At 45.2% G+C, this 16,914-nt stretch overlaps 1 protein-coding gene across 1 annotated transcript; it reads right to left on the bottom strand.

The window, feature by feature from the left end:
- Positions 1-553: 553 nt before the first annotated feature.
- STC1 (stanniocalcin 1) lies at positions 554-13,250 on the bottom strand. The gene is made up of 4 exons (XM_026007913.2): positions 12,882-13,250; positions 10,761-10,903; positions 9,832-10,043; positions 554-3,787 (listed from the first exon to the last, which is right to left on the bottom strand). Exons 1-4 carry the CDS (start codon positions 12,997-12,999, stop codon positions 3,517-3,519), a joined length of 744 nt encoding a protein of 247 aa, XP_025863698.1. The 5' UTR covers positions 13,000-13,250; the 3' UTR covers positions 554-3,516.
- Positions 13,251-16,914: the final 3,664 nt, after the last annotated feature.

Below are 16,914 nucleotides of genomic sequence, written 5' to 3' on the forward strand. Positions count from 1 at the left end.
ATTTAATTGTCTCTGTTCCCCCTCCCACCCCACCCCCAACCTCCTTCTAAATCATTCGTTTCAAGTATTGGGGATATCCTGCCTCTGGGTGCTTCTGCAGTGCCAGGACCACACTGGTGGTTAAACAAAGGTACTTCCAGTCTGAGCACAAGGTAAAGGACAAGGTCTTCTAGAAAGTGAGAACAGAATAAATCAAGGCCTGGAAGGGAGAGAGAGCATAGGCTTCCGCAGGACTCCCACACTTCTGAAGTGTGGAGCTCATTGCTTGGAAGGAAAGGTGAGTCTTGAGGCCGGAGAGCTGAGTGATGTCCGGATCACACAGCTTCCTTGAAGTTTGTCAAGGAGTTTGGATTATGATTTTATTGTGAGGGTCACGGGAGCCACCAAATGGTCTTAAAAGGAAATTTGAAAAGTGTTGATTTAAACTACATTCATTCATATATTGGCACTTAATCTAACTTTAAAGAAATTAATCAGCCGTTAACTTCATGTTCCGAAAGTCTCATTCAAGAAGTTTTCAAAGAATAACAATGAAAGACATTGGGGAGAAAAATAACCAATAAAATGTAACACTTTATTTTTATTATTATTATTTTTTATCTTAGAAGGAATTCACCAAAGGCTTCATATTATGCTATGGCATCTTTAATTATAAAAATAAGCAAATAAAATAACTTGCATCTGTCATTACCATGATATGTTTCATAACCTTTATATGCACATGGAGCTTAAAAATGTAATTTAACAATAAATAATGACATATACCAGATATGCTCACTGTTTATTCCAGTACTCAGCCAAAAACCTAAATATCATTTAAATTATAAATACATAATGCAAATATAATGGCACAAAAATGTCTAAAGTGCAACCAAATCACAATAGGAGAATCATGCAAACTGGTCTAGGTCAGCCCCCGAATCACTCTGTGCAGCAAACACAAGACGAAGCTTTGGAAGTTTAAAAGGGAGTTGGAGGGAGTGGGATGGGATGGGGAAAAGAGAAGCAAAAAACTAGCAACATCGTGAGAACTGCTTCTTTCCATATGTGTAGATATATGTATTACAGATACATATAGAAGAATTACTGTGGGGAGCAAAGGGGGGTACCACGGTTTGAAGAGATCACAGCAAAAAAAAAAAAAAAAAAAAGAGAGAGAAAGAATCTACTGGACTGAAGTAAGAGAGAATTTTGCTAGGAATACTCGTGAACTACTTGTCGCATTGGGGTCCTGGCTTCGTGGGTTTGCGAAATGGACACGACACACAAACTTGAGTAGCTTTTCTGGTTCGGAGAAGTCAGCCTTGCCTGGGGGTGGGAGTGGGGTACCAGGGAGGGAAGGGTGGGGGGGGTGTGGAGAGTCAACTTAGTGTATGGTCTACCTGATTTCCAAGAGGCTAAGGCAGTGTCCATATGTTTGGGGACCTGGGGATGGGACAGTTCTGAGTATAAAAATGCTCTTAACAATCTGATGTCAGCACGCTTAGAGGCTGTGTGGAGACAGGCAGCAGCTCTTGTGCTTGCTGCTGCTGCTGCTGGGTCTGCTGTGATTGCTCTTGGTCCTTGAGCAGCACGTTACTGCTTTTAAAGGCTTTATGGTAAAGTTGTATTGCTTTTCATTTTTTTTTTTTTCCTGGAGATGTGCCCTCCCTCCTCCCACCAGGATCCCTATCACTCAGTTTGGTCAGATCTTGAGTTTAACCTAGTGAGAGGCAAGCACCAATAGTTTCTACTGAAGTGAGTTTGGAGCGGCCCCTACAGTTCTACCCCTCCTCCCTCTTCCTCCCTTGACATTGACCTTTGGTGGGCAGTGACGCTCTTAAGGGACTGTTGGGTTCAAGGACAGTGACCCTGAGAAACTACTGTTGTTCATAGATAGGTTACTCATTTGGCTTTGGTGGTTGCCATCTTGTAAACATCACGGCAGAAATAATCAAACCACCAGCTCTGTTTTTCCTCTTTCCTTCTTTTTTTTTTTTTTTCATTTTTTTTCTTTTTTCTATTTTTTTTCCATTTTTTTTCCATTTTTTTTTGTTTTTTTTTTTGTTTTTTTGTTTTTTTTTTTTGCGATCCTACGGGGATGGCCCAGCTGCCAGGACTACTTTGGCAGGCAGCGTGCTACAGGACAAAAATGTAAGAGGAGTCTATTAAGGCTGGACAGCCCAGGGTTCTTTATATCCCCTCAGCCCCAAGTCCCCGTAACTGAAGACCCAAAGGCTGACTGACTCGTTCCTGACTGATTTCATGGAAAGTCTCCCACACCATCATCGGTTTGCCAGAGGATCGATCGGGCACCGATGAAAGGTGGCAAGTCAAGAACTGCCACTTCCTAAGACAGAGTAGGCCTTAGCACACTGTAAGTGGTCCAAGCCCAAAGGGATGCTCTTTTTGGTTTCTGTAATTCCCAGTTGGACGTGACAGAGCCGTTTCAGGATAGAGCTAAGTCAAGAGTAGCCTCTGGGTTGAGGTGGGCTGGGAGATTAACATTTTACCTGGGGTCCTTCAGACAAACCTGTTGGTTTTTCCTATCTCATACAGGCCCATCTTAAGTTTCGATGTTGAATAAAACTACTTCTACCCCCTTAGTTATAAAAAAGGCCACAAGGAGCATTTATGTGGATATCTGGAAGTGACATAGTTATTCCATTCCCAGGAAAAGAAAAATAAAGCTAAGTTACAAAACTAAATCTATATGCAATAAAGTTATTATATACTGCTTTGTTTAAGCAGAGTCCTCTGGAATTTATGTACAGTACATTAGTTTTCAGCTATTTATATTCCACAGTTAGACCTTAAGATTCTCTGGTTTTAAGACAATTGTTAAAGATACTTTTAAAGCTCTGAGCAGTTACAGTACATAAAGATGTTAGCTTTTTGTTTTTCATTAGATGCAAGAAGATGCAGGCCCAAAGCCCGGTGGAAGAGCCGGGCTTGAGCAATTTGGTAAATGTGTTGGAAAGGGAATTACACACCGGAGGGATCAAGACCGTAAGACACTAGCTCGTGAGAGATCAAGAATTCAAACACGACATTCATATTCGTCCATGGCCAGCACAGATTCATCACACGAATTCCATTTAACACTTTTATGAGCATTGAAGACATGCATTTAAATTAAGATGCTTCTCGTCAGCTAACTCTACTGGGGCAACCATCCTAAAAGGGTTCCACAGCTTCCAATGACAATGACTGGGCCTTATGCGAATGCTTTGTGTTTGAGAGGAGTTTGAGGGGACCCGGGAAAAGACATGGTGGAGGAATATGAGAGAAGAGGGTACTTTCTCCTGCCTAGAGGCAGGAGGATCACACATAATCTGTCTGGGGGGAACGCTGCCATCGCAGAATGTTGGGATATTGATTACAGAAGCCTCGTTTCATGCAATTTTCTGGGAGGGGAATAGAAAATAGGAACTACTTAAAAAAAAAAATCCAACCAGGCACAGTACACTCAAAGTCGGTGTGCGAACACCTTTAAAATGATGCTAATCTGGCGAGGCTGTGGATACCTCTCCCTGCTTATGCACTCTCGTGGGAGGTGCGTTTGATGTGGGAGGGAGAGGCCGCCTCACCTCGGAGGTTCCTGAGGAGGACTTTCAGCTTCTGTGGCTCGCTGGTGCGCCTCCTGTTGAAGTCAGCTCGCGGGTGCGTTTGGGCACAGTGATCCGTCTGCAGGATGTGAAAGAGGCTGGCCATGTTGGGCCCAATTTTCTCCATCAGGCTGTCTCTGATGGTGCTGACTGTGTCTTCGTCACATTCCAGGAGGCTTCGAACGAGCCTGTTATAGTATCTGTGTTGGGAAAGAGAGCACAGGGGACAAATAGTCAATGAGTGAGAGAGGGCACGGCGAGACCTGGCCTTTCAGCCCAGGTGAGGCCAACAGCCCAACCCCCCATCCAGATGGCCAGACCATGCAAATCCAGATAGTTCATCAGCTGAAGATGGCTTTTGCCTCTAACTTTCATGCGCTGTCTTCTTAGTCTAGTGCATGTGCTTCCTGGAGTTGCCACATGACGTGAAACAGCTCCCGTCTTTGTGTTTAATGCTTGGCAGACTTAGGTCACACTTTGTGAACAATCAAGCTGCCCCCAATGTCTCACCGTTTTAGAAACACCCCATCATCTAGCTGGATGGGATCACAGAGATCATCCTTTGGTTCTTTCCCTTCGTCTCATTTTACAGAGAAGAAACAAAGGTGGGAGAGCAGAAGCGACTTGTCTAAGGTCATATGACGGGTTAGTGGTAGAAACAGGACTTAGTCAAATGTAATGAGGTGAGCCCAGGCCTGCTGAGACCATTTCATGAACAGTCACTCATGTGAATTTGCGGGTATTTTGATACGTCTTTGCAATCTGCCCTTTGCTGGGTGGTGTCTGTGCAGGTGGATGGGCACATGAGCATGTATTCGGACTCAATTTCTATTTTTAAAGGAGGCCGCTGCCTCCTCCAGTGGATCGTGCAGGTTTTCTACTCAAATCACTCAGCTAGCCTTGCTAATGGCCATTGACTGATCTCTTTCTCAGTGTTCCTTCAAAGGTACACTGTAGTCAGAAGGCCAGATGCCGGGCAATGGGGATCCTGAAATGGAAGGACTGGTGGTCCTTGATGGTTTCTGTTCCAACAATTCCAAAGCCTTCTCCCACTGCTCTAGCTTTTGCTGGCCTCTTCCTTTTTTTGAGCATTTTAAGGATTCTAGGTTAGCATCACACAGGTCAGCATTCCATGGGCTGGCGACGGTTTGGTTTTCCCTGCTCGACTGCTAACTTACTAAAGGCAGGATTTGCGTCCTTATTCTTTGGAACCCTCATGTGCCACTGTCCTAGGGCTCTGCTCCCTGCTCATGGTCCATCCGTCGATTTATTCTACGGCCACGGGTGAAATGGGGAGTTGTAGAAATAATAATTCTCTCTAATAAGTCATGATTCCAGGAAGAGAAATTAGAAGAAGGTGTGGTTAGTTTTACCAAAGAACCTGGTGTTTGGTATAAATCACCTTCATCTTAGGTGTAAGTTCTTTGGGGGGGAACCAAACACTGCAGCTAAGTGTTATGGCTCAGAAACAGACTGTCTGATATGGACAGCATATGAATTACTTGTCCTATTCACTGGGGAGACAGTTCAGGGCATTTTCCAATTTGAGTTGGGATGTGTTTCTTCCGTTTTGAGGTGGCACTTGTCAAAACCCATTAGCTCTGTGTTCACTAATAAGAGACTCTCCCGATGACAGTGACCTACAGTATTTATGTGGAGAGACTCTTTCCCCAGAGGAGCCTGCGGGTCACTGGGGCCACAAGATCTTCCATGAAAAGAAACCTGTTTATTTTTAACTCACCTCACAGAGCACAGGATCAAACATCCTTCCAGAATAACTTAACCCCCCAGAGAGGTCCTTTCAAGGATGTACGGTAAACAGAGTGGAACACGGGTAATGAAGCAGAGCGGTCACCCTTCTGTGAGTGAGCAGAATGAAGCTGGGGGCCGAAAGAGAAGTGCTGTTGTCTGGGTCTCGGACATAGTCCTGGCTCTACCCCTCCCACGAGGGAGGATTATATCCAGCTGTTGTTAAAATTGGGATTCTCTGGCACAGAAACACATTTTCCAACCCTTTGGAATTATAAAGCACATGAGTCAAAGCAGATCTCACTTGGATGGGGAAATGGGGAGAAAGAGGGTTTTGGAAAAACTGAGAATAAACGACTTTGTACCAACAGCTTCAGATATCTACCCACCCACATAGATCCCCAGGCACCTCTTTACTCTTGGGCTCTGTGAGGACATGGGTCCCCTTGATCTCTGTGTCTACTTCACAGGGTGATTAGATCTTAGAGAATAAGGTTTCTGATCTCTCACCCTCCTGACCCCCAACCAGGACTTTATAACTTAGAAGTTAACCCTTCCACTTCTAGAAAGAACTGTCCACGAGAGATTGCCATCCCTCCACCCCCCACTAGATGAACTGTGGAAGACGGTCTTTCCTTAGCTCAACATTGGAAGCTCTTGCCTGGATGATGAAGGTGAACACCAGTAAGGAAACTAAGCTCCTGTCATTAGCCTTGCCTCTTCAAGGCCACATGTGTCCCATGGGCCCCAATTTGTCAAAGCACTTACTTTCCCTCTGTGAGGGTTTCTGTCTTTCCTCTTGCTTTCTCTGCTTGTCGGGGTATGACACCTGTTGTTGGACTTTCTCAATGATCACCTTGCCAGCTTGACTACCCTTAGTGACTCTCCCCAGATCTACCCTTAGCTTCTCTCATGGAGCTTTGCAAACCCAACAAGGGTAGGCTAAGAGGGCTCGTTGGAATAGAAGATGTCCACGGCTCCATTAGCAGCTCCTCCAAGTCTGGGAAACCTGTCAACCTGTCTGACTGCCATGATGTCAGCATCATTTGCCAGAGTGAGTGAGAGTTTAATCCTGTGCCTCTCCATTAAGGGCTGTAATACACAGTAAGGGTGCTGACCTCTGGGATTGTGTGGATTAATGAGACAGACCTTTTCTATCTAGAAGTCACCAAGTGAGATTATTTAAAAGATTGTGTCTTCAGCGAAAGTTGACTTGCCAATTGTCACATATTTACCGAGCACCATCTTGTACCAACTGTTCATGTTACTATAGCCGTTGGTAAGATGTGCCTTCTCTTTGAGAATAGAATGTACACAAATGTAATTGTTGATTGCCCTGGGGCCCATTTATTCAATTCTCCTTGGTATTCTATTTTTTTTTCTATTTTTATTCTGTTTGGATTGTGGATATTTCCTATAGGTTTTACCGGCTGCCATTTTTGAAGTAGGAATAAGATGGTTTGGCTCACGGCCACATGCATTCTAGACTCAACCCTGTCATTCACTCACTGGGTGAACTTCAGTGGGTCACGTCCCTCTCCAGGCCTCTGTCCTTTACATCAGTAAAACGAGGCGTTTAGTCTAGATAACCTCTGTGACCATCTCCAACTATGACATTCTATGTTTCTGGGATTTGATATATCTATATCATCTATATCTATTCTATATCTATATCTATATTCCTTCTTGATTTAACAAAGATGGTGCAGGTCTGCTTCAGGACCATCCTCTGCAGGATGACTTAGAACTATTTAGGAAGATTCCTTTTTTCACCTTTATAGGGTGAAGGGACTTGATGGGCTAAGTGTTCTGATCACCCAGCCTGGAAGGACCTTTAAAAGCATGTTTCTTTTTCCCACTTTGAAAATTCCATCACTGCCTTTTTTTTTTCTTGGTAAAGAATAAGATCAGATATTCTCCATAGCTACTGTTTCAGCCATGCTTACCCAAATACACACATACTGCCTAGGAACGTTCTGTGTGAGGGTTTATAAATAGTCCTTTGTTTCCCTTGATCAATATTATTCTTCTGTTTCCTGTTCCCTATCCATGCCCTAGAGAGCTGGAAGCTTCGTCAGTTTTCCCACTCTGGATCTGGATTGGTCTGATTTCTTCCCAAGCCTCACATTGCTCAGCTTGTCTGATCAATTTTGCCTGCTTTCCCTCATGGTTGAGAGAGAAGTTTGCAAATTCAGCCAGGGGGGGACATCCAGCTATCCTTTCTCTTCGGAGTGGATTTTGGTCATGGAAAACATCCCTGTTCTGGCTCTTGGTCCAGTCACAGGCTTTTGGATTCTCCCAGGCCCAAATCTCATGCTAGATAAGTCACAGGAAGGTGGAATGAACCTGTAACTACTTCCCTTCACAATTCTGTGCCAACTGGCACAACTTAGTGTGTATCTGTGGTGGGGCAGAGGCTGGGAAAGCAGGATGTTTCAGGAGAGTGAGGAGCTTAAATAGAGCAAGTAAGCCCCAGCAGGGAACCGGAAATCTCTACAGTTCTGAGCAGGAATAATATTAGCCAGTTGAAGTGAAATAATTGAAGAAAGAGCTGCATGGAAGATTCTGGTCTTCAAGGGATGGCCACTTTTCTCTACTTTCCTAATAAGTGTGATTTCTCTATGGTGGAGAAGGGAGAAAACAAGACTCCTTGTGACCATTTGCTAAAGGTGGTACAAAAGGAGACCCCAGCTGAAAGGAACAGTGGCCTGCATTAAAAACTCTTATTATTAGTCTCTTCTTAGATACTTAGGATCACCACTCCAGATTCTAGATCATCCTCTCTATAAGACCTCTCCCTTCATAATGGAAGATATGATCTCAGTTGAAATAGAGAGGTTCATATTGACTTAAAATTAGTTACATGCCATATTGTTAGTCACAAATTGCCATAGGATCCTTAACGATCTAGACTTATAATAATGGCATTGCTAACGTACCCCTTCCCCCCTGCCCCAGCTGACACACAAATGCATACTTTGTCCCTAGCCCCTGTCTACTAAGAATTCTGTGTTTTTTTTTCCTTATGGTGAAGGGAGTCTCCAACAATTAGCCAGGTTTTTTTTTTTTTTTTTTTTTTTTCTCTTCAGATGTAACCAGAATCTTCTTAGGAGAATATTAAGACTGAGGCCAATCTAAAGAGATAGGCCATTTAAGATAAATGGTGGATTTGACTTTCTCGTTCTGAGAAAATCAGTTAGGACCCAATGAGTACTGAACAACCGATTTTTATAAATTGACCTGAGGTTCTGAAGAGCCTTAATGTGTAATTAGGTGTGAATCAGAAATTTTACAAAGTTTTAATGTCAGGGGTCTTAGCATTTCCCTAAGGAAGAACTACTTTTCCTGTCTTTTGATAAGTTGCATATATGTGCATCACTAAACTGCTGGTCAGCCCCAGGAGGAGCAGGCTGTTGCCACTGTTGGAAGAAGGGTGGCAGCACCTGGCTTGAAAATTAATCAGGGAAGTCTGTGTTAGCTCTCAGATGGTCTGGGTAACATGCAATAGAACTGATCTTTGTCAGTATTTGGCTGCAGAGTCAAAGCATCCTAGTGCTTCAGGCCTGGGAGTCAAGTTTTGGGTTGTGGGGCATCACAGCAGGCTGAACTCATCCTGCCCTCCCTGCCCCTGCCATACCTCCACGCCAGCCCCATGGACACCTCTCTTAACTTGATCACAGATGGGGAAGCCCAGGTCTTGCTGAGAAACCCTGTAGGCCTTAGAATGAGGGTGTCAGCCCTCTTCATGTCAGCCTGGGTGTTAACTCCTGGCTGGTAAAGACAGTGAGCCAGTGGCACAGGAAGGCCAGGGCTCAGATATGACTAATTCAGCGGCTTTGGGTCATGTGAGAATACTGAGATGAAAATGTGACTGAGCGGTCACCAGAACACCATTCCAGGAAATCTTGAACTAGAGAAAGGAATAATATAAGCCTGGGAGGGAACATGGGAATCATCTAGTCCAGCCATTTCACTTTTCACAAAGGAAATCCCAGTTCCAGTGGAGTGACATGGCTTACTCTGGGCTACCTACCGAAATACCTGCGTGAGCATGGGACCGGCTCAGAACACATGCAGATTTAAAATTCTGCATTATGACATTTGACCAGCGTTTTAATAATGGCCAATTTTACAGTGCATCGCCATAATTTCAGCCAAATTTGATGTCTCAAATGCTTGTTTCCATAAACTTCCAATTCCCTTCATGCTTATGGTGAGAAACTGACAATGAAAATGCACCCAGGGATGCTGCAGATGAAGCTTTCTATTAGCTGCATGGAAAGACTTTTCCTATAACAGTGAGAAAAAAAAATCCAGGCTGCTTAAACTGTCACCACCAATCACAAACATATTTTTCCTGCAAAAGCTGGGAAGGCTGCAAGCTAAAATAAGATCATGACTGTGGCAATTAACCCCCTTCTGTGTCTGGCTCTGCCAACGCCCCGCCTCTCCCCCTCCCCCCGCCCCATTGCAAAAAAGCGGACTCATTCTGTACCTGTTGGAGAAGTGATTGGGGAGCTGGACGACCTCGGTGATGGCTTCGGGGTTCCGCTTGGCGACACTGCACACATTCAGCTTGCTGTAGCATTCCTCTTGCACCTCAGCAATCATCCTCTGGAAAGTGGAGCACCTCCGAATGGCAAGGAAGACCTTGGAGGTGACCCCATTGGCGATGCACTTTAAGCTCTCTTTGACAAATGCTTTTCCCTGCCAGGCAAGGGGTAGGAGGAGAAGCTTTAGCTCGAGCTGACCAGAGAGGACAGGGCATACAATATGTGGAACTTAAGGGGGCTTGCCTTGGCACTGTCTCATGGCCATCTGCAGGTCCTCACAATGAGAAAATTGTACACCGTGACCAGGATAAAAAAAATGTCCCCACTCTCTTTGACTACCTTCAAAATTCAGCTCCATAGAAATAGTGAGACTGGCCGAGGTGGGGGGGTTGGTGGGGTGGGGAGAGATGAACCATAATCCACCACCCTGCAGCTTAAAAATAGCCAAAATATGGCTTTGTCTTCTTAGGATCGAGACTTTGATAACTCACAAGCCAGTGTGCTAGGTCATACAGTGAGGAGAACTTCTTTGTTAGAAGAACGTTTCTCTTTCCTCTTGAAGAGGCAAAGATTTTTTTGCTCATCACCCCTCCCTTAAGACAGCCTCTGGCAGCGTGGTACAGTCGTGCATTAGAGTGGGTGGGAAGTGTCTTGTATAGAACCGGCTTTCTGGCCAAAATCGCACCCGTGTGTGTGTGTGTGTGTGTGTGTGTGTGCATGTGTGCGCATGCACACGCTGGAGCTGAGCGTGTAGACTGAGGAGGCTGCGAAGCAGCGCAGTTTCCTCACAAGCCTGGCTCCCAAGAACAATAGTCTAACACACTGTTAAAGACAGGCATCCAATGGGAGGCATGGGTCAAGGTCTGATTACCTGAGTGTCAAATTTAGCAGCGCTGTACAAGAAGGATTTACAGATGTCGTACATCCCATCTGTGTCACAGGTGGAGTTCTCCAGGCATGCAAAAGCCCCGCAGCCAACCTGCAGAGCACTGTTGAGGCAGCGAACCACTTCAGCTAAAAGAGACAAATCCACCCAATCTGGGTCAGATGATGAGGGTGATTCAGAGGGGTCAAGGTGGCAAATTCAAGGACATGGGGTCGGAAGAACTTAGACGTCTGCCAGGGGGCCGTGGATGGCCCCATCCAGAGGGGGTAGGAGCAGAAAGAGTGGGGCAGGCAGATCCTTTTGCTTATGAGAGCGAGAGCCCATGAAAGGAGAGAGAGGGCGTGAGTTTTCCCTCTTGGTCTCACCCATTACATACAATTCTGGTGGCTGGAGAAGTTAAGACCAGAGGCTGCGGAATGCACAGTGCTCCAAGCAGCTCTGCAGGATCCAAGGGCATCACCTAGAGCCCCAAAAGCATGGGAAGGCAGGAGGCAAGGGCTGGTGGTCAAGTTTAGGAAGTGGAAGGGCCAGAGAGTCCATTTGGCTTCCTGAAAATGCACTCCAGAGTAATAAGAATGGAATTTTAGCCTAGGTGGCAAAGAATTTGCCAGGAGTTCATCTGGAGACCCTTCCGATCTAGGGCTTTTAACTTACCTTCATACCGGCAGAAAGGGATCTGGTCCATTCCTGTTTCATCCCAACCCCCACCATAGGATGCATAATCTCTCTCATATTAAAAGCCATTGCTTTTTTAAAAGAGAAACACAGGTGTGGAATAACAAGGCAAGGCACCCCTTGTGCAAGACTGGAAGAAAAACCGCAAAGAACTTGCATGAGGCTTTCTACATTCTGGATAAGATCTCCCATAAAAGTAATTTCTCTCCTACAGAAGGGGGGTGTTCTGGCAAGCAGCTCGGCAAGAAATGATCTGCAGCCTTCATACCATAGGATTCTCCTCTGAGATCAAAAGCATGGTTCGGTTAGGCTTCCCCTCCCCCTCCCACCACCCGCAGCCTCTGGGATGTTACAAGTCATTTCCCTAATTATATATTTCCACGGGTTCAAATTATAACTTTGCTTTAAGCAGTTTTAATATGCATTAGGGTTGCTATTGTTTTAGGCAAGCTCGAATTGTGAATCACTGCATTTCTATAGCAACTAAGTACAAAAGGAAGTGAAGCAAAGCCCTCCTCTGGGCAGGGACCTGTGCTCTTTGGAGGGGAGCGTTGTCTGCAGCATTTGGACACCTGCGATCCCATCTTTGCTGACAGTTGGGGGAGTGGGGGCAGTAATGCTAGAGCAGCAGGCCGGACAAGTGGAGTCAGAAGGCAGAGGTGTTAGTACCGGCTTCCTAAGGACTCCTTTCCTCTAGAGGCCAAGATAATACACAATTAACTGCTCTGGGAGTCAGAACCAGAGTGAGACCTTCCTCTTGAAGGTACTGCTGCTACGTTTCACAAATACTCTTTTTTTTTTTGAGGGTCCCTCTGGCCCCGGGCAGCACCGGCAGCTGAATGAAGCGCGAGAAAGCTGGGAGGAAGAGAAGGAGCAGTGTCAGGGGTGGGATGTGCAGGGTTTTCTCTGCATCTGCCCAGGATTTGTCAGACTGGAGGGCTATGGTTCTGTAAATCTGTCTGCAGAGGGAGCTTTCTGTGTGTTGCCTGAAGGGGCAGGGAAGCCCAGTTATGGGGTCCTAAGGGTGAAGGAAGGGGGCAGCATCAGACAAATCATGTCTCACCTTAAGATCAGCTTCAGCTTCTAGAAAGTATAGAGAGCGCTTTGAAGCATGCCAACATTCAAGCCTTTCCCCCGCCCCCTTTCCCCCCCTCCCCCAAGAGGGTACGTGCCAGATTTCAGGCAATCAGGCTAGGCTTATGCAATGAAATACCCTCAGCAGAGCGCCCAGCTTCTTCGTTAGTTGCATGCAATTTATTAAACAAAGGAGCTCCACTTCCTAAGGCTATTGGATTACACTGGCAGTTTATTGCCATCAGGCATGAAGCACATTTATTATCAAGATCAGCCGTCACAGACACAGTTGCAAAAGCGAGAGGCAAATGAGGACAGCTCTTTGGGGGAGAAACCGGTCCTGGGTTTGCCGCTTACCTGAGTTCTGAGCTGCCACCCGGGATTTCCTGGGGCTCACAGAATCATTCTGCTCCGCCTCATGGGTTGCAGAAGCACTGATCACCAGCACCAGAAGCACTGCTGAGTTTTGGAGCATTCTCTGAGAAGTTTCCGCTAAGTTGTTGGGTTTTTTTTTTCCTCCCCCCCTTTCCTCTTTCCCTCTCCCGGCTTGAGTGAAGATGTGGATCTGGATACACTGAAAGCCTAGGTGAGGATTTGATGAGGATTTTTTTTTTTTGTTGCTGCTGATGCTGCTGCTGCTTCTGCTTGCTGCTGCTTGCTGCTGCTGCTGCTGCTGCTGCTGCTGCTGCTGCTGCAGTGGCTGCTTCTTGCACCTCTGGCTTTTACAAACTGGGGACCCAAGAGCTGCACCCAGGGATTTTATAGCCGTTCTTATCGGTCCTTAGGATCAGGGACCAATCAGGTCCCTCAACTGGTCTGGCTAGCCAATCGGAGGGCACGCTCATTGGGCTGGAGCTGTTTGACTTCTTAGAAATATTTTCCAGCAAATTAAAAGTACCTGCTGCCAATGTTTTACATGTGTGTGTGTGACAGTGTGTGCATGGATGTGTGAAAAGCTATTTTCACGGAATTAAGGAATGACTGTGTATTGATTGAACTAAGGGAAAATCAGATGAAAATCTCAACAAGGTGCTTTTGGAAATCCATCCTTTTTTTAAAAAAGAATCAGCTGGTCGGGGGAGGGATGAGCAGCATCAGCAGGATGGGGCTGTGTGGTCTCTTTGGATTCTAATTTAGCCTCTTTATAGCAATTTTGATCTGATTTTACCAGCACACTGGCTATGTTGTAAGCTACACGCACCGGGCTGTCGCCCCATCTCGTTGGCACATACATATCCACAGGTCTGCGGCACTCTGGGCATCCAGAGTTCTCATTCACATATATGAGCCCCCGAGGAGGGACATATATGAGTGGAAGGGCTCTGATGGACTGGGATAGGATAGCTCTGAGCTGTGGCTCCAATTCCTCTACTGACATGACTGTGGTCAAGTCCTTTTACCTTGTTCTGCCTCTGTTTTCAAATCTGTGAAATGCCCACGTTGGGGTCTAGCATTACTTTCATCTCTAAAACTATGATTCTCCAGTAACAAAAATTAACCTCAAGTCCATCTTTTTTAGTCACCAGCCGGATTGCCAACTCCAGGAGCATTAGTTACTATAGGTACACACACGCACACCTCCACACTCTACACTCAACAGGGAGACATCGTGAATGCCTGAAAGTTAACACACCGTGTTTTCAAGCAAGGGGACTTCATAATCACATTGAAACAATAAGCTGGCCAAAGCAAGAGTAAACCTGCTAGGTAAACCCATTTATTTCTTGAGGGTGGGGAAGGGGTATGGGGGCAGGCAGGACTGGAAAGAAGGGGTAGGAAAAGACCAGAATGTGTAGGAAGAAGACTGATAAGCTCTAGACTTAATGGGAAAATTACAGTGGCATCACAAATCATCCCTAGTGTAGAAGCTCATATTTTCTTATAAGTAGACAACACTGAAGCATGTCCCCAACTTTTGAAGGAGGTTGATAATCCAGGAAAGGATTTACCACAGTAAAAAAAAAAAATTGGTCATTGCATCAAGGGCTGGGGTGAAGTGAAGGAATGAAGGAAGAAAACCTTTACAAAATTTTAGGATATAAGTGAGAAAGGGCCATTGGAGATTCACAAAGCTGGGAACAAGGTGATCTTGCAAAGAAACGGAGCCACAGTGGTTTCAGTTTAGATCCTAAAATCTTCAAAGGTTGAAGAAAGATTGCCAACTCTACTAACCACAAACCAAGACTCAGCTCTGTAGGTGTGAGGGGAGTGGGCGTGCTGAGTGATTATAGCACCCCCCACCCCAAAAAAAAGGTTATTTGGGAAGCATGAAGGTTGCTGGAAAAAGGATGGAGGAGATAAAGGATAAAGGAAATATTTAAAGGCAAGAAAAGAAATGTTCACATATTCATTAAATGATAAGTACATTTTAGTTTAGATTAACTGAATCTTGGCATTTCTCAAACCTAAGCTGGATGCTGGGGGTTGAGAATGGAAGGGTAACAGAGAAGAGATACAGAAGAAGGAGAAGTAAGGATTCCTGCTGTTGAGCTTGCAGTCAAGATGGAAAGGTAGTCAATCTCGGTTGTGTTTCCTGAAGGGTCAGGATGTCAGGACTTTGCTCCGTAAGAGAAGGGCCTGGCCAACACTGGGTTGAGATGTGGAGAAGCCTTCATAGAAGGGTATTCAAGGAAAAGATGTGAACTGCTATTATTGCTTTGTAAGAATTTAGGAAAAAGCTATCATTATTTCAGTTTTTACAAAGAGATTGTCTATTTTGCCTCAGGCAGGAGTGGTAGACGTATGGCAATGCCATGTAATAGTTCAATGTTCCCTTCTAGAAGGAGAATAAGGGAACAGATGTATCCATTTTCTTCCTGAGGATCTTGCTTTCTGTTCCTTAGAGTTCTCTACCTCTTTAACCATTTCTCATTGTTAAAGGTAATGCTGTTTGTGTCTTTTGTTGGACTGGAATTCCCCCATGTTGGCCTACTGGCTCTGTAGGGGTAGAGTGATGATTTCTCCCGTCCACATTCTTTCCCCCATTATCTGGTGCTCCCACCAGAACACAGTGTCCTACAAATGTCAGGATGCCTTTTGTGTTTTCTCTGATGTTGATTTATTGTTCCCTCTTATTTCAGTCATTGACTATCGCATGCCTGGAGGTTCACAGCCGGGTGTGCGCAGTGTTTCGCAAGGACAGATAAGCTGTCATCTGAAGAAATCCAATAGCAGCCACGTTGGTGTGAATGTAACTAGCATGAGCATCAGTGCATTTGGGAATGTCAAAGAAAGAAACTGAAGTCTAAGTAGAAATGCCTGATATAATGTTTCTTCCCAAAGAAGAAAAGTTGTAAAACTTAGGCTGGGCATTTGTACTTAGACTTCAGCTCAAGGATATCTGAATGTCCACAATCATTGTGCTCTTATCGTAGCCTTTGATATAGCAATGATGGAAGAGTCTTGGGAACTCTGTGGTGATGACTGGTTCTTTTGTAACCCTTCTGGGTGGTATGAGAGAATGTAGATGAGTCTGAAGAGCAGATTTCTGAGTTTGAATTTTATCCTGCAAGCATCAGGGAGTCATTAAGCATTCTTGAATGGGAATTATTAAAGGATATGTTGAAGTTAGTGTTTGGGGAAGATCTTTTGATCATCCTTATAATGGTTTGGAAGAAGAAAAGAATGGAGGTGATAAGACCTAGATTACTAAGATTACTAAGATTACTAAGATGAGTTAGTAATATCAGCTGGTGATAGCAATGTCCTAGACAATGATGGTAGCAGAAGGAGAGAAAGAGAAGAAAAACAAGAGAGCCCTTTTTTAAGAAAATGGAAAATATCAATTATTCTAAGAAGCTCCCTTGGGGGGGGAACCTTTCTCCTAATTTAATGATAGTGGAGACCATACACATCAGAGTTTTTCCCACCTCATTTATTGCCTATGACTTTATAATTGACAAGATCATCTAACATGTCTGCTGGGCTGACACTTCCCTACTTCTTTAAAGTAGTAGACTTAACTAGCCAAGGAACTTGACTGTACTTCCGGTGGACGAGGAACCTTCCCCAGCCTGACCCTTTAGTTGGAGGTGCCTCAGGTGCAGTGGGTGGGAGGGGAGGGGAGGGGAGGGGAGGCTTTGCCGCTGCTCCTGAGCAGGGAAAGTGCAAAGAAGTGGGTGGGAGAATCTGCCAACACCTGAGGCTGGGTGATGATGCCCTGGCTGTGCCCGTGCAAGGCTGGCATGAGTTCAGTGAGAAGATTAAGCCAAAAATCTCTGGAGCTTTGTTGGATTTGGCTAGCTTAAAGCTAAGTGGTGAATGGCTCCTTGCCTTTTTGGTGAGAGGAGACCAGGAGCATGAATTCTTGATAAATGTTTCTTTTGTTAAGAGAGTACAGGGCCCATCGAGGCTGGTCTGCCATAGTGACCAAGGTTGGAGTGTCATTTTT

The sequence above is a fragment of the Vulpes vulpes genome, chromosome 9 (assembly GCF_048418805.1).
Source record: "Vulpes vulpes isolate BD-2025 chromosome 9, VulVul3, whole genome shotgun sequence".
Classification (NCBI taxonomy): domain Eukaryota; kingdom Metazoa; phylum Chordata; class Mammalia; order Carnivora; family Canidae; genus Vulpes; species Vulpes vulpes.